We start from the raw sequence: 18,771 nt of genomic DNA on the forward strand, positions 1-18,771 counted from the left end.
TAAAAACAGTCAGTGAAAGACAACATCTCCATCTTGTGGACAATAAATTCAACAGTAGGGAAAAAGTCCAGCAGAAACCAGTAAAAAGCAGCTGCTTGTTTATTATTTCTCCTCCACACTTAGTCCTCATTTAAACACTATATTGTCATAGAAATGTATTCATATTAACATTTTAGGCTGCAACCCACACAAAATCGAACTGAACATCACTACACAAAAAGGTGCCACTGTAAATAAGTCTGGCACACAAACACACACACACACACACACACACACACAAAGACACAACAGTCCATGCTTCAGTTTTCAGTGCATCCCGGGGTGAATTTAAATGGAATAAATCTACATTACCTTTCACTTTGAATTCAAACAAATAAATAAAAAGTACACAAATATACCTTTTCAAATGCACTTAAAAAGTACTTTAAATACCAGCAATCTCCCTCTGAATCCTGGTTCTGTGAATACATAAGAAACGTGTCCTATTATTTAAAAGAGGGTTGCTCCTCTCCAGCTGATGACTTTTGGCAGTTTGCACAGACAGCTACGTGTTTCCTCTAAAGCGGTTATTAGTTGGAGCGTCAGCATCGCCCTCGTTACGAGTGTGTGCACAGAGCATGCTGCTGGGAGTAAAGGCACTCAGCTCAGCCTAATGGTGTCTTCCCTCCCCGTAACCAGCATCCTATACAATTAAAAGACCTTTAAGTCCTCTGTGGGGGGAAGCTGTGTTCCTCAGGTCGACACGGTGTTACTACGATTCCTTTTTCTCACTTCAGCTACACATTTCCTCCACACCTGAATTCTCTAAGGAATAACACCTGGCCAGACATGTTTTAAGCTACCTAATGCTGTTTGGTTCTCATGTGGGAGGAAGCTTCTCATCATTGTACCATATTGGAATCAGTGTGAGCTCTTTATCACTGGGATGTCCAGTAATGTGTATCTACAGCTGTGAGGACACACTGCTTTAGCATTTGTGTACATTTTCCTCAATAAATAAAATCCCACAGGCAGCAAGCCCGGAGGCCTGGTAAGTCATTTGAGTGTGCTAGTCGTGGTTGGAAGAATGTTGGCTGAGGAAAGTCGCTAATCACTGATTGGGCCACTGTCCTTTCCACAGAGTCGGCTCTGGGTTGGGGGCTCCCATCTTTTGCTTGTAGCTCACAGTGACCCTTTACAGCTGTGATGCTTGGAAAACTACACAACTGTCAATATGTTGGGCTCAGTGGTTCAGTATCAGCTCCTAAAGATATTCAATGTAGCGTTTGAGCATCAACATATCATCACCAGATCAATTCTGTGACATTAGTGTAGTTACAATAAATAACTGAGACCACTACTGAAATGAACCAGACGTACGTTAGTATGAATCAAACGGAGCTAAAAAAGGAGACTGAGTACTGGACTTTGACTGGTGGCCTGGAACATCTCTCTAAATTAATGCTACTGTTGCCGAATGTCTGCTGAATGTTTAAATAGGCAACATGCTTTAAAGAGTTACCACGTTACCCATCCATCCATTATCCGTAACTGCTTATCCTGTTTAGGGTCATTGGGTGCTGGATCCTATGCCAGCTGTCGTTGGGTGTGGCAGATTCCATCCTGGACAGGTCTCCAGTCTATCTCAGAGATACATTCACACTCACATTCACACCCACGGGCAATTTAGGGTCACCAATTAACCTAACATGCATGCGTTTAGACTGTGGGAGGAAACCGCACTACACGGAGGAAACCGACACAAGCACAGAAGAACATAAACTCGACACAGAAATGCCACGGTCGGCTGCTGGATTTGAGCTTGCAAAGACGGTTTCGTGTTTAAATAAGCAGCTGCTTGTTAGTAAAACCATACTGTGCTCAACTTGTTAGAGACGAATGAATCATCTTCCAGCTGTGGTCTCGTTTGGTTCACATCCGCTACACCAATGTTTCAGACTGAACATGGGGATGACCTGCTGATGGTGAAAAATGCTACATGTTGATACACTAGCAGTACTCCTCTCCCTGCGGTTCGGGCAGGTCGTTGAGGTCAAGGAAGATGGAGGTGTTGGAGAGTTTGCGGCCATTGGACGACAGGTCCAACAGCTCCTCGGCAGTGCTCGGCACCGAGCTGATGTACATGTCCCACACCTGCTCCGGAGAGTCCAGCTCCAACAGCTTCTGCTTGATCTTCAAGTTCTTCTCAATGTTCCTACGCTTGTGCTTGAACTCTAGGATGGTTTTGGTGTAACGGTTAATGGTGGTGACTGAGGATGCCATGCAGGCTGTAAAGGAAGTCCACGCCAGACTATAGGAAACAGACACAAACAGTTTGAGCCTCCTTGGTGGCTCAACCCAAGTTAAAATAAAAAGAAAAGATGATTTGTTCTTTTAAAGTAAGTTGTCATTAAAGTCATTTCATAATCATGGCCTTTCCTAAAATCAGGTTGTCTTTTCTTTCATTGTCATTGACATAACTATTCTCCCAGCCGACATTAAAAGCTGTCAAAACCATTTTTGTCACAATAAAGTAATAATTATAAAGTGACAGGAAAACATAGCTTGTTATGATCAGTGATCACAAGAAAAACAGCCCTAAAGAAATAATTGATGATCTTCAACAGTAAACTAATAAAAGTCTTCCCTGACAAGTGGAGGCTTGTATGGAAAATGTATTACTGTTCATGGTTGCAGAATTAAGTTCACCAATCACATGTGGTAATGTATCCACATACATCTGACCATGTAGTGTATGTGTCAGTTAATTTACTGGCGTTGTATCATTGATATTATCTGTGTCATTATATTACATGCTAATAATGTATGTTAAGAAGAACATCTGAGTCCTTCTTACACTACTGGAAAAAAAGGTTCTGACATTCAGCTGTCCTACAGTGTTGCTGCATGTTTGTGGATATGTGGACTCACATGTAAGACCAGCTGTAGTCCCACGATTGAGGTTTCCAGTCCTCGGGGCCCAGACTGACAGTGAGCTGGAAGGCTGTGGTGAACATCATGTGGGCCACCATACCCAGGAGACCTACCAGACGGAGAGAGAGAAGCACTCATCACACTGCAAGAAGCAGCCTGAAGACACTCGGTCATCTTTGCACTTCAGTTCACTCGCCACTTGGTGGCAGTTTTACACAGGATGAAGACCCACAAAACCTCAGAAAACCTGCTTCCTGTGACTAACTAATACAACAATTTCAGAACGTGAGTTTGTTTTAAGATTGTGTTATGTAGTGGTGAAAAACAGCTGCTGGTCTGTTGGGTATGAGCACATAATTCCATCAGCATATGTATCGGAACATAAAGTGAAACACAACACCTGAGCAGCTTTAATATTAGAAAGAGGCAGTGACTCTACAATCCAATGCAACTTAATTTACAAAGCACCTTAAAAACAAGACAATTGGCCAAAGTGATGTACACAGACATGAAGACGAATGAAACACATAAAAGATACATAGATATAAGGCACAAAAACAAATACAAACAAACAGTATAACATAGTAAAAGCCAACATCTCAAACCGAGTTAAATGCCAAGGAGAAGTAAAGTGTTTTAAGGGATGATATAAAAATAGGAAGTGAGTTGGCCTGCTTGATGTGCAAGGGCAACTCATTCCACAATTTTGGGCCAGCAACTGAAAAAGCACGGTCACCTCGACGCTTCCTCTTCATCTTAGGGACAAGTAAAAGTGAAGGATTTGCTGATCTAAGAGAGCGTGATGGAGTGTGTGGCAGGAAGAGGTTAGTCAGATACTGTGGGGCGAGACCATGAAGACACTTAAAAACAAATCAAACGGATTTTAAATCAATATGAAAACATGAAGTGATGCCAAGAGTAGTAGTAGTGTTTTTTTCGTACCAGTTAAAAGCGGTACGTTTGTACTAGCTGTAGCCAAGCAAGTGATGTACGGCTGAACCCAACATAAAGGGTTCCAGTAGTCTAAGCGAGTTGTGATAAAAGCATGGATTAAAATCCCAAAGTGATGCTGAGAAAGAAAAGGTTTCGCTTTGGCCAGTTTTCTCAAATGAAAAAAGCTGGACTTGACCACTGAACTAATCTGTGTATCACGTTTGAGATCACCGTCCAGTCTAACGCCCAGATTGTTGCTGTAGGTTTCAAATACTGATTTAAAAAAAATCCAGGTCAACCTGGACTTTGGAGGCATTTATACGTCGATTTCTTCACTGTATGAGTCGTATTGAATTGACTTTCGTCTGCGTAAAAGTGGAATGAGATGCCAAGTTTTTGGAGAATTGAACCAAGAGGAAGTAGATACAGAGAGAAGAGAAGATGGCCAAGAATGGACCTTTAAGGAACCCCACATGTAAGAGGCCACTCTAAAGCACCACCCTGAATACCCACCCAGCTCTCCAAGCGAGGCAGGAGCATCTGACGCTCCACTGTATCGAAGGCAGCTGTTAGATCGAACAGAGGGACTGTGAACATCATTAAAACCCCTCAACGGTGCTGATTCAGTACTGTGCCGGGTTTTTAACGCAGACTGAAAAACCTCAAGAATATTCTGCTCATCTAGGAACGATTTCAACTGATTTCAACACTAAACAACTTTCTCCAAAACCTTAGAAAGGAAAGGTAGTTTAGAGATTGTAGAGTCCAAGCCAGGCCTCTTGATGCACGCTTAAAACTTGCAGGTACAGTCCCATCTGCTAAGCTGCCATTAATAATATTGTGCACATATGGAGCCAAAGTGGGGAAGACGTCTGTACAAAGACGACATGGAGTGGGATCGTTGGGATCCAGCAGGCCTTATATGACCAATTATTTCTAACAAAAACGAAAGACTGACAAACTCAAACTGATCAAAAACAGCAGAGCGCAATAAAAAAAAGCTCATTAAGTTCGCACACACTTCCACAGAGTTCTCCACACAGGTCGATTGAGGGACATTAAGCATTTCTGGTTTTAAATAAAACACAAAGGTTGTGACAGTTGGAAGCATTAACATCAGACTTCAAGGTTAACAACTGTAAAACCACGTGTAACCATAAGATCAAGAGTGCGCCCACGTTTTTTTTTGTGGGATCAGACACAGATTAAAATCGTCAGTGAGATTTTAAAAATCTTTGGCTTTTCAGGTCAGCACACACAAGTTAAAATCCCCAAGTATTAAAAGTCTGTCAAATGTAGGCATTATTCCGGCTGAAAAGTCTGCAAAGTCACCAATAAAGTTTCTATTGTACTTGGGCAGTGGACAACACGAGGGGAGAGAGAATCCAGTTGGAAGAGGTTCATCTTGAAGCTGTGCTGTTTGCCATGACCCGTTTACAAGCATAGCTTTCCACTGTAAACAGTCGCTATTCTTCCTCCATTACCAGACGTCCTTGGACAGTTAAAATACATGCAAGCAGGTGACATGAAGCACAGAACTCATCCAGTCATCCATGTTTCTGTTACACACAGAAAATCCATCCAACCACATAAAGAAATCCTTTAGAATAAAGGTTCTGTTCGCTACAGTTTGGATCTAAGGCTGCAGATAAATTGTAAATGTTCTGCACTTATATAGCACTTTTCTACCTATCGGCACTCAAAGCGCTTTACACTGCTTCTTATTCACCCATTCACACTCACAATCACTCAAACACTCTAATGGGGGAGCTGCTATGCAGCTGGCCAACACTCACTGGGAGCAACTAAGTTGGGGTTCAGTGTCTTGCTCAAGGACACTTCGACATGTGACCAGAGGAGCTGGGGATTGAACAAACAACTGTGAGATTGGTGAACAACCGCTCTACCTTCCTGCACCACAGTCTCCCAAATCACTGGGAGAGTTATGCACAGGAAAATAACCACACAGTTGGGCTGAATCAACCATGCAGGACACAACAATGGAGATGAATGATTTGCTCCTGTAAGACTCACAGAACTCGTAAGTGTACGATGCACAAATGTATAGTAGAGGGTGAGAGTACTGTAATGTTCTGATCTGTTAGTTGTGGCTATAGTGGTTTTGTGACAGCTGGAGCTGAAAATCTAACTGTTGCATCATATACGAATAAAATCTGATGGCGCAGCAGTGGCTCAGTAGGGGGAGTGGCTGCCTACCGACCATGGGGGCGGATGTTCGCGCCCGCTATTCCTGACCATATGTCAAAGTGTCCCTGGGCAAGACGCTGACTCCCAAACAGCTCATTCCCATCCCCGGCCGAGCAGCACCGGTTCTAACCCGGTAGAAATTGGAGAGGGTTGCGTCAGGGAGGGCATCCGACATAAAAGCTATGACAAATCAAGATGCAGACAAATAATCCGCTGTAGCGACCCTGAACTCACAGGATAAGTCGAAACGGCACAAATATGTACATTTTGATGACAGAAGTTATTTGTGGGTTACAACAAACATGCAAAATAGAATTATGCTTTATTTTTCTATTCAAAAACTGTATTTCTTTAGTTTTACAGGACAAACATTGGTAGGAGCCGGAAATAAAAAATCAATTTAACGATACCTCCGATATTATTGGCTATGGCTGTTAAAATGTTTAACAGTAACAGGACAGACCCTCATATCAAACATCTTGAATTTTTTTATATCTTATATTATCTTAAGTAAGATGTAAGATGCCAGTAATTTAAAGAGTGTTTATATGCTGTTGAATGGTGAGATCAGTCTTCAGCTAAGGTTCAGCAGGTCAATTACTACCTACCAGCGCTGGTATTATCACTATAACATGTGGTGAAACGGTGACATGTTGTTGCATGATGATTTTATTCAGAGGACTGAGTTGGGCTGGATGGATGGGCGTCAAAGCCAAGGAAATGTTATTTGTGAGAAAACCTGATGACACTGCACTGCGAAATATTAACTGATAACGACGTACTGAGCTGCCTGGAGCAGGTGCCCACTGGCCTATAGCTATGGTGCTGATAACAAGAGAGAAGGGGCCGCTGAATGCTGTGACAACAAGCAGGTGAATAAACACACAATATTACTTTTGTATTTTTGGAGATGCTCAAAGATTCCACAAACCCTGCAGGCTCCTTGTATGCAGATTACAACTTCGAGTTTTGATAAGGGACTAAACTACAGCTCGGCAGGCTTGTCTTCAGAACTGGATGGAGAAATGGCTGTGAAGATTAGATCATTTAAAAGGCTGAGACTATCTGTGCACATTTTTATCCCACACTCCACCAATCAGCCCTACTCACTGTCCTCTTCTCAAGGACACTTCTGTGTCTGTCTCTAATTCCAGCTTTTTCCTTGTGTTTTGCCATTTTAAAAAGAGCTGTGCAATTTTTTTTCTTCACCTGGAGCATGTCATGAACCATAAAACACAGCAGGGGTAAAAACCAACACGTGTAGCCATATTCAATCCGATTACCACATAAGCTCCCCCAAATCCCTGGGCTCAGCATGAGCGCACCACATTCAGCACCAAACACCGAAATTCCCATCTCATCCATGTCACAGCTCATGTTTATTCTTAAAGATATTCCATTGCAGTATTATCCTAATGTTATGCAGATCAGAAGCAGCTTTGTGTTGGGATGAGAGAGGAGTTTCACATTGCGTGGTGTTGTATGGAAATTAAGCTTGTTCTGCTCACACAAGGTCAGATACTTCCACGTGAAGTCAGTAGATGTCAGCCCAGGTCATTTATTTTTAGTGCCTAGAGCATTTACAGGGACACAATGCATCATAGACACGAAGCCAGTAACACCGTTGAGCTGTAGTACAGAGAGAACGTGGCCTCCGGAGCATTGAAAGGCTGTCTGCAAGTGACCTTCAAAGGCCAGGAGGGGGCATCAAGCTCAAACATGAGTGCTGAATAAAGGAATGAATACAAATATAAGAAGTTGTCACTCATATCTTCAGTGGAATAGTTTATACCAAAATGTACCTTCATCCTTTTTCCCCAATTTGAGTGTGTATATTGTGCAAAAGCCACATATACACAAACACTAAATATTATGTCTTTAATTGTGATGTCATTTCATTTTTGGTTCATTTTTTCATGGCTATTATTAGTCATGAGAATAAAATAGGTGGTTGAGTCCTGTGGTTTCCAATTTGAGAGACGGGAAACAAGCCAACTCTGGAGGTTTACTGGAGAATTTTACCTTTCTGAATATTTAAATAAGTCGGAGAAAAAACCCTGTACTTAGGCCTGCGTGTAGATACTGTTGCATCTTAAAGATGCCTATGCACTGTTGCATAACAGCGATCTAACAGGGTCATTGTATGTCACAATGTGCCAGATGGGTCTAAGAAAATCTTGATTGCAGTCCGTGTTACAGGTTTTAAGGATTTCAGAAAACTGCCTGGAGAATGTAGTGCAACAATATAAACAACAAACGCAAGAGGAAACACATTATCAATTCACATCATCCATCTGTGCTGCTTCTTTGAAAATGCTGCAAGAAGAGAAAATACGATGTAGCTCCAGCCATGGTTCTATTAAAGAAGCCTAAAACCATGGTTTCAAATTACACCTGCTTCTCTGTAGCATTAACTACTAACAACAAAATAAGCAACAGACCCTCATGTAGAGCAGAGCAACTTTGTAGCCAATCAGAGGAAGCTCATTACACATCATATCCATCAGGTGTCTTCCTATTATTCTCAAACATACATGGCTAACATCATCTCATCGGGTGCTGCAGTCACGTGCTCATTCCTGGGAGATTACTGTATCAGGTAAGCATCCTATTCCCTGCTGTTTATCTGAAGATTGCCGTGACCACAGATAACACTGATGCCTTTGGGAAAACACTTCCATAGTTCTACAGCTTGTTTGTGGACAATACGAACCACTGTGCAGTGCTTTATCATCTAATAAGTTCCCAACACAAATCAATCCTTCCAGCTGGACTTCACATATCAGAATTCATTGCCTCCTTGTCGTATCAATAAATTCACATCTCTGTATTTTCCTTATTTATCCTTCTTTCTATTATTGTTGTCATTACACAAATAACCTCAGCTCCAAGTGCTTTAGCTGAGGCTCAGCTGTTGTCTTTATCTGCAACGTATTACTGGTGGTTATAGATGCCTGGTTAAACCTTCTAGTAACTGAAAATGGGAATCCAGTATTTTCACTGGTCATCAGATTTGACATCAGAGTGCGTGGCCTGGTTTCTTCAGTTCATAACACAACAATAATAAATACATACGTATGTAACACAGAAGATTCTGTGTTACATATGCGCGAGTAACCAGATTCGTGTACAGGCTGGAGATTTCAACACATTTTTCTCAAAATTGCTGAGATGTTAAATATGCAAATACAGCACAAAATGTCCAATGTTATCAACCCTCTACACAAATTGTCACAAAGACGTTACACAGTTTATTTGGCTATAAAAAGAGCACTTGTGTTTTTTCGCACTTGCAGGACAATTTGTTAAAATCCAAGGGAAGTTCTGTTTTTACAGAGCTGGTAAAATTAATCATCCACACCAAAAACAACAACAAAGAGTGATCTTTGTCTTTCTTCTTTTTCTCTCAGAGTCTCACACAGCTTCCACATAAACTTTCATCACGCCTCCGATGACTGACAGCCGCAATGAGGGTTAATTTTGGCTCCTCTATTGTTCTCCTGGACGTCATTACCACAGCCACTTTATTCACCACAGTAAAAACAACACAACGTTTAAATGCCTTCCTCAATTTAAATATTTTATAGCACAGTAAACCCTTTGTAATAAGTGTGTGAGACTGTTAAAAAGCAAACATGCTGCGATAGATGTCTTTTTATTCCACCAAGTAAAAAAAATTGACTCCGTAGGAACTGTGAAGGGGTCACCTCCTCGTTTATGCAAACAGCTCACTTCTCTAGACAGTGAGTCACATATAAATAAAACATAAGACATGCAAGGTTGAGAGGTTCGGTTCATCTTTTCAGCTGAAAGTTTGAACGGGAAAAATGCCGGGGCAAGGCCACGATCACATAACTCACTGAAGCCTGAGTCTGAGAGGCTTCAAGTGGCAGGACAGCTGGGTTGAACTGGGTTGAACTCCTGTCATCTAAATTGAAACGATAAGGACGCCGAAACTGGACTGATCAAGATTGGGTCAACTCCAGGATCATATGGGCTGCATTTGCAGAGGTAAAATGTACAGACACATTTCCTGGCACTAATCAAGCAGTGGAGCTTAAGTAATATTTCTTAAGGCGCTTACATCCAGTACATGGACACGTTCCACACGTGCACACTGTAAAACATGATGGCAACTCTGGACAGTACCAACAGCTAGAATAACTTCTTTATTTATTATATTTAACTTAGCAACATGGAGAAGTTAAAATATAAAACGGTGTTTGATACCATCTCACAAGACAGTGTCAAAGATAGTGAAATAAACATTATATAGTTTGGTGCAAAAGATAGTAAAACAAAGATTTGTTTTTCATCAACATAATATTCATGACACTTAAAGTAAAGTTTTGATTATTATTATTTTTTTATCAAACGGAGATGCACACTTTTGCACTGGTATCATTTTCACAATTTTACCATGACTTTTCTATGCACTTTTTTTTTTACTTCTGTTCACACAACTGTAAAAAAAATGCTAATGCTGCTTTGTGTTGGCTGTTAATTTTTTAATACACACAAAGGCAAAATCAAAGACCTAACGGCAAGTAAGACCAACAAGAGGCCCTAGAGCACACTGCAAAGACAAAAGGCAAGGATTCAATTCAACACGTTCAATCAGCTGAAATGTTGCTGACACATCGAAAGAAGAGTTTGATGGCTGCTACCCGCCCAACTGTGGCCAACTCACAAACTTCTGAAATGTTACCAAGTATTAAGTAATGTACAAGTGGTGAACAAACTATTGAATTAGGTTCTGAACTAAGAAAAGTTCTATAAAGAAGGCAATAACTTATAAAACTGATGTTGTTAAATGTTTTACTGTAGTTTTTACCAAACATGGCTAATAGCGCGTTTGGGACTAATTACATGCGGATGACTACACATGCTGCATACTAGCACAGTATGTTTGAGTACTTCCTGCTGCAGCAGGGTGTTTGTTGGATCGACTTGGTTCCTTACTTGTCTCTGCTCAGCGTCTTCCATACAACCATATAGTTTCAGCTTTTTCTGTTGATGAAGTAGAATTGTCATTGCCAATTTGCAACAGGGACAGATACCACATGGCACTAATGAGGCATCAAACGTGTAATACTAAGTGTGTAGGATGTTTAAGCAGTAAGGGCACAGCCTGTTCATTGTTCCACGTGCCAAAAAGATCAGAGTGGACTTAGCTGACTCTGTACTTTGAAATCAAAGCATGCGTCAGACTAGGAGAACTCTGAGAACTTTCACACCAAACTGATCAGTATGCGGCCTCAGAATGAGCAAGGTCTAAATACCCTAAGTTATATTTTTTGAAAAGAGATTCTCCAGAGCTCTGTCAATTAAGTCAGTATTGCACACAGAGGATTCATCTATGGAAACAGTGCTGGATGCATTAGAGAAGATAATATTTTCTCATTTCAATCTTTGAGTTTTGGTTTTACTCTTCTTACCTAAACTAAGCAGATCATTTGTAAGCTGTGGTCCATTATGACTTTGGACCACAAATAAATTTAATTCACCCCCTCTATATTTAAAATATGCACATTTTGTCTTTGTATCATCTCCCATAATCGAAACGCATGAGATTTCTTTTAAAATGGATTTCTCAAATATGCTTAATTGAAACGAGATGAACACAAAAATTACTAAGGCAGGAAAATTATAGATAGTTAAGCTAAGCTAATCGGATATGTATAGAAGTAAATCAGTGCCCAAATCCTTAGAACAATCTATGACAAGCCGAGCCTCCACCACATGTGCAGTGTCTGTGTCTGTTCTGTTTTCCCCCATTTGTTTTTCTGGTCACTTAAATCAGCCATTACATTCACGATTCTGTCCTCCCTTGTGCCCATTTTGACTCTGCTCTTGCTCCATGCTTGCTTGCACTCAAATACTGACGTACAAACTCAGAATCCCTTGAATTTCAATTGCCCACTCTAAAACCCAAATTTACTTCCGCCCATCTGGGCGCTATCTTTATAATAAATGCACAGACATGAAAGTTGTATTAATCTCCACATCTTCTAACTCTTGGGGGAAAAAAATGACTGAGAATAATTTCCTAAAAACTGACTTTTGTTGTTGCACCCGATCAGATGTTATTGACTCCACATGATTTCTCTGCCCAGGCTTAAGTTCAAGGCTTAACATTTACAAATGCACAGATTCCCTGCTACTCCCCAGCAAAACCCTTGTTGTTATTATTATTCAGAGTAATATTAAGATATTTCAAAATCAAAAAGCAGCCTTTCTGGTACTACCTGGGTGTTTCTAATAAAAATACTTAGAGTGTATATATATTAAAATCTCAAAAAGCAGGTACTAAGTGTGAACCCACGGGGTACAGCTCTTCAGCCTATGGCTTTTGAAACATTCCTGGAATCTGACCTGTAAAGTAAGTAGAGTGCTGAGAATCACTGCTGTTGAGCAGAGTATCTTTCACTGCTGACTGCCCAGAGTGTGGTGGTTGGGATCATTTTCACAGAGTGGATTAGAGGGAAGGTCATTTTTAATTCCTCCACTGGGAGAGGGGGCAGACTGCAAACAGGCTGGAAATCTTCTCTGGGGCTGAGAGGCAGCCACTGGCCTGAATATGTGACTGGCCAAATGCCAGCATGGAAGCAGGACTAAGGAATCAATTGCTGTAAATTCAAACTGATATTAAAGTTGTTTTAGCAAGAAAGTCCATGTCCTCAACGTAAATATCACTTATTTAGAATTTCTCCTTCATTAGTTTTCTTCGATAGGTATGAATGTTTGGTGGTGATTGACATGTTGGCACAGATAATTTGACAGGCCTGTGTGGGGGAGGCACTAACAATTGCTGATTATGTCACTGCAGTTCTGAAAACCACCCATCCATCCATTATCTGAAAGCACTTATCCGCTTTTTTAGTCATGAGGGGCTGGAGTCTGTCCCAGCTATCATAGGGCGAGAGGTGGGGTCCACGCTGGACAGGTCACCAGCCTGTCTCCGGGCCAAGACAGACAGACAACCATTCACACTCACATTTACACCTAAAGGCAATTTAGAGTCACCACTTAACCGAACATGCATGTCTTTGGACTGTGGGAGGAAACCCACACATCACGGGGAGAACATTTCATTGGGCTTTGTATTTATGCCTTAGTTACATCTGAAATCCTCTATCGTGTCAATAGATATTTGCAACGGTTTCCAATATGCTTCGCAATGTCCTTCATTCATAGCCATGTTGCTACTAACATCCAGTCATTTTCATTTTATTCTGCCATGTATCAAGTTTCCCTGACAGTCACACTGATGGCCATCCCATTTAATGCCATAGATCTCTCCACCTTAACCTCCTCAATGCAACCCTGCCTCCTACATATTATGCCAGAAACTGTAATTGAATACATGGTATTATAATACAACAATGATATGGTAATTTATGTGAATAAAAACTGATAAAATACACTGATGCTGCAGATAGATTGATACAATAAAATGCTTTCAGACAAACTTCACAGCGCATGGTTAGCATTAGAAAAAGACATAAGGTCTTTGGAAACAATGCTTTACGTTCTTTAAACTAACCACAATCTTTCACTAAATGTAATCATGTCTAAACCTCACAGATCTCCAATGTGGCAGTGTGCTAATAAATATACTGTATTTAGTGTTGCTGCAATGGTATTTTTCAGGCACCACGTTGCCTTGTCTGTTATTTCCTAATGTTGATTTGACTAAGATTCATGTTCATATATCTTTTATTGCTCTGTCGAAGAGGAAAGACTTTTTAACCAAATCAGTAGTATTAGTATATAGTACTGTATATATACACAAGTATAACACTCTGTTCTAAGTGTTCTAAGTGTTTTTAGACGCAGCCCCTGATGCCAGATGTTAGTCCCTGTCAGAGTTCATGTCACAGGATATGTATGTTGAGGACTACACATGGCTACTGTATAAGGTGGGACAAACAGTAGTGAGTATGGATCTGCCAATGAGTCAACAGGAGGTAAAATAACATTAATACGACTGAACATCTTAGGATAGAAGGTACAGACGGTAACAAGCTGGGTTAACTAGATTCAAATTTTGGTGGAGATAAGTGTAACTTGCAGACATCCACGTTCCAGGTGAAAAACAAGCTAATATTACAGTTCATCTTGGTGCAGCGTGCAGTGCATCACTCCCAACACATTGTGTGGATTCACTTAGCTGTGCTCCATGTGATATCCCGATGCTGCCACTCACCTGAGAGCACAGTGAATATGGCAGCGAAGGCGTTGAGCTTGAGGCCGTCGATGACATTGCCAAAGTGACACACCTCTATGGACATGAGGATCCCTCCGGTGGCCAGCAGGAGGATGTACAGGCACTCGGCAACAATGCACAGCCACAGCACTCCTGTGGACAGAACACAAAAAAACCATTCATTCATTACCTTAACAACTTTACTATTCAGAGTCATAGGGGGTTTGGAGCCTATCCCATATGTTTGGGTGAGATACAGGAAGCACATGCAAACTCCACACAGAAAGGCTGCAGCCGGCCAGGGATTCGAACCGGGGGCCTTCGGGCTGTGAGGCTGCAGTCCTAACCACAAATAAAAAAAAAAAAACATATTTGTGTGGGAGTGGGGGTGAACACGGCTGAGTGAAGGATGATGGAGGGGGTGTGGGGACAGCAAGTGAGAGAGCGGAGAGATGGGGGGTGGGGAAGTAAATCAAGAATATGGGTAAGCAAGGGCAAAGGGAGAGGGACAAGGAAAGAATAAGGGAGTGGGGGGGAATAAGTGGGGAAAGGTGAACAGGCGACTCTGTTACCCATATCATTAACCTTCCCAGTCAGAGACAGGATGTATGATCCACCAGGAGAAGCAGAGCTCATGGCAGTGTGCGTGGTAGAATGAAATATCAATGGATTTAAAAGCCTGTAAATGTAAGCGGTGCTGTAATTGCATACATCACCCGAGGGCAGACGGTTATTGTGTTGTTAATTAATCACAAGGTGGATTAAAGCATTATGCCTGCTACCCAAAATACCTCAGTGACTGATGAGGAGTTACATCCTTCAGCTAAAGTCTTTTTTACCTGCTCCAAATTGAATTCCACACTTTAAAGTTATAGCAAGAGATTAGAGAAGAAAGGAAAAATGTTCATAGAGGACATTTGTGGTTTCAAAAGTGGAAAAAATTAAATGCAACCGCAGCAAAAAGCAACTGAAGGTGTCAAATGGACACAAAGTAATTGGGGCTGCTTGATACTGTGGCATCCAGGCATTAATTTTAATGTCTGAAACTCTTTTTATTTCAGGGCCAGTGTCATGTTTTGCAGCCCACCTCGGACTTGTTCATACACTGTGGGTTTGCGCTCAGTGACAACTGTTCTATGGAAAACAATCGTTCCTGGAAAAACAAATCCAGGCCAAACAAAGGTTTGTAGGCAGGATTAAAACAATGAAGATGGTATTTGTTTTAAAAAAAAAAAACACGGTAAATCCAAGTCTGTCTGTGGCTCTTAGCCCCTCAGCCCAAGTTTTCCGAGTGCGGAAAGAAAACGGCTTTTAATCGTGTCTGAAAATCAACTGAGCTTCATGGCACAGAGGAGTTAGACATACACTACAGTACTTAAATGTACACATATACAAATATTTTTAGCAACTTTCTATATCTTAACTGGGCTGAAGACAAAAGATTTGGCCTGTTGCACAGAAAGAAATGACTGAATTTTGAGCAGTCTGAATAAAATTGACTCAACCTGACTTGCTAGCAGGATCCGTTCATTGTTGGATTTGGTCTTTTCACACACTTTGCTGACAAAACCAAATGAGACAGACTTACAGACTTACAGACGAGGCAATACAGAATATCAATGTGTTCATTCTAAAGATGGGGGTGTAAATCTTGTGCATGAGTCATAAAATTGCAGACAGAAAAAAACGATGGAAATTGGTGCCATGCATTTAGGGAAATTGAGTTAGCTGCACAGGTTGTGATGAGCCAACTTTAAAGAATAAATCTTGCAGACATAGTTTGACGTTTGGAAAATACTCTTATTTTCTTCTTTGCCAAGAGTTGGACGTCCCTAAAGACAACACTTTGATTTCTTTGGACAGAGCCGGGCTTGCTGTTCTCTCTCTATTCCCCACTTCCTTACAAGCCCAGCTACTCAACTTCTGACATCTTACTCAATGCACTGACTCAAATTATGTGACTCTTGGCAAGGAAGAAAAATTAGCTTTTCCTAAACTGTTTTATTAAATCATTCCTTTGCAAACATTCAGCTGTCACGAGCACGATGCGGTGAAATGATTACACAGTGACAAGCAGGAGGATGAGGTTGCGCTAACTGGCCACATACAGTGAGTGAGACCCCACTTTGCTTATTTACTGACTGTGAGCAATGAGTTAATCGGCTCAATTGTGTCACTCGATCCAGAGCCAAAACTTGCTGAAGATGATTTAGATTTAACTTGCCGGCTCCATTGCCTTAGAAAACATTTATCCCTAATGGAGACATAAGAAGCTTGCTATTGATTCACTGCATTGTGGTAAATATTCTGTATTTCCATTGCTTTAATGATTTAAATTCAGTGTAGGCTTGAATATTAATAAAAGCGTAAATGCTTCAGGATGACAGTAGAGCCAAACAGAGCCAAACAGAGCCGTTACAGACTGACAAGGTAAAACGTCTTATTATTTTATCACATTGACAAATGACATTCAATTCCTTTTCCAAAATGGCCTCTTTAGTCAAAATGGTCTCTACAGTGCTAAGCAGCTTAGTTAAAGCAATCAGACAACACAGCAGATCATTTTGGGCCTCAAGAAAACAAACCTGCCAAAAATATTTAGGTTTGTCTTTCCTTCCTTTGTTTTTTAAGCAACTGCCTAAGAATTCTACACTTTTCTCATTCGTGTATAGAAACATATTCGCTTACCTCTTTCATTCGAAGGTGCAACATAGAGAAAACTTCTGCATTTCTCACCTGTAAAAGACGATGAATTGGACATGTTAGTGACAGTGGCTGACAGTAGGCTGCAGCCACTCCTGCAACATGCCGATAAGTGAGACAGGCACTTCATCTGTATTTAATAATTTCTCCAGATTCCCCAGATTTCCCAGGCAGCCTATTTGGCTTTGTCAGACAAAATGAAGGTGTAATATAAAAAAACAAACAAAAAAACAATTTGATCGAATCTGTGAAGAGATTTCCTCTGTGTGTTTGTGCAATAAAAACCTCTTGCACGTCCCCTTTAGCTTGTAAAACTCTCCTGCCTCAGATGCACTTTGGAGCAGAGCACTGGCTCAACATCCTACTGTAGACACAACAGCAGCTTGTACAGTGCGACACTGCAGAGACACACGGTTACATTCCTATATTCACACTTCGGGGACCTTGGAGCCCTCAGCTGACTTATCTGGATCTGGTCATAAATCAGATGAACAGCTTTGACACACAGTGATAAACACTGTGGATGTGAGAAGGAAAAAAGCCATAAAGAGGGTCGAACACATCTTCAATCTTTTTGTGTGTGTGTGTGTGTGCGTGATTCATCAGTTGAGGCGTTTTTAAGGAAAAGTAATTCTTTGCTAAACATCTACTCATTTTTGGATTTTTGGTTAAATAAGCAAAACAAACTTTTTTTCACTTCAATCCTTATCTTCATTTTTATAAAGGTTTGACTCAATCCTTTGGATGAAGAGAAAAAAACATTTTCAGAACTGACAAACAGGTCTTCATCTTCACATTATTATTATTATTTAATGTGACGTTCTTAATAATTCATGAACTAAATATTCTAGCCGTGCTACGTACATGTCCGTGCCGCACCTGTCTCCGCGCGCCGCTGCGCTCCGCCCCCAGCGGCGGCAGCAGCAGCCCCTGAACCTTCCGTTTCTTTTCAAACTTACCGGACATGTTGATGTTCACCTCGCAGGAAAACCAGATTCCGGTGTGGAACTTCCGCAGAACGTATTTATCATCCCCGGTCTCCCAGATATACTGCACCAGCCGCGTGTCATTGACGCCGGAGCCGTTGAACCCGATGCAGAAGGAACGTTTAGCGGTGGCCGGACCGGTGCAGAACGGCTTCACCACCTTCCGCGTCCCCTCGCACCAGTAGCTGGTGGTTAGAGCCGACACGGCCAGGAACAGGGCGACAAAGTTCAAGGTGAGAGCCAGCGATGCTCTCCGCCGCCGGTCTATCCCCATAACGGCGACCGGAGGAGTGAAGACGCGTAACTTAATCCCTCGCCTTGTATGACACCGGATTCCTGTGACTTCTCCTCCTCAAATCCTCATAATCCGGTTACTCCCGTTAATATATCCGCGGCTAATTATCGCGGCGCGACTGGCCCCTACAGTGCTCCGCTCACATCTGCTCCTCCAGTGCAGCCGACTCCCTCATATTGTCAACCCCCCATTCCCCCCCCCCCAAAGCCTCCTCATACACCATTATATATACACACACACACACACACACACACACACACGCTTCTCACCCTCATGTCACTCAAGAGATGAGTGGTGTGTGCGCAGTGAAAATCAGCCTTAAACACTTGGTTTCTTCTTCTTTGACCAACTTTTGCTTTTGGTATTTACTGCATTTCAGGAATATTTCTACTTCAACACTTCAAAAAAAAAAAAAAAAAAAAAAAGAAGCAGATTGGTGCAGTTCACTTGCGTCATGACTCAAAAGCATTGCACTGTAAACAGGTGCCATCCTACCGGCATTAAAAAATACTTTGTTCCAGTGA

General features: G+C 41.5%; 1 protein-coding gene across 2 annotated transcripts; it reads right to left on the minus strand.

Annotated features, from left to right (window-relative positions):
* Positions 1-86: 86 nt before the first annotated feature.
* gsg1l2b (gsg1-like 2b) lies at positions 87-18,457 on the minus strand. 2 transcript variants are annotated; one of them, XM_067488798.1, is made up of 5 exons: positions 17,926-18,456; positions 16,952-16,999; positions 14,264-14,416; positions 2,911-3,022; positions 88-2,290 (listed from the first exon to the last, which is right to left on the minus strand). In XM_067488798.1, the coding sequence occupies exons 1-5, from the start codon at positions 18,224-18,226 to the stop codon at positions 1,990-1,992; spliced, it is 915 nt and encodes a 304-aa protein (XP_067344899.1). In that variant the 5' UTR covers positions 18,227-18,456; the 3' UTR covers positions 88-1,989. The 2 variants fall into 2 exon arrangements, with proteins under 2 accessions (XP_067344900.1, XP_067344899.1); XM_067488799.1 differs by lacking the exon at positions 16,952-16,999 and having other exon boundaries at positions 87-2,290; positions 17,926-18,457.
* Positions 18,458-18,771: the final 314 nt, after the last annotated feature.

Source organism: Channa argus, chromosome 20 (genome assembly GCF_033026475.1).
Source record: "Channa argus isolate prfri chromosome 20, Channa argus male v1.0, whole genome shotgun sequence".
NCBI lineage: Eukaryota > Metazoa > Chordata > Actinopteri > Anabantiformes > Channidae > Channa > Channa argus.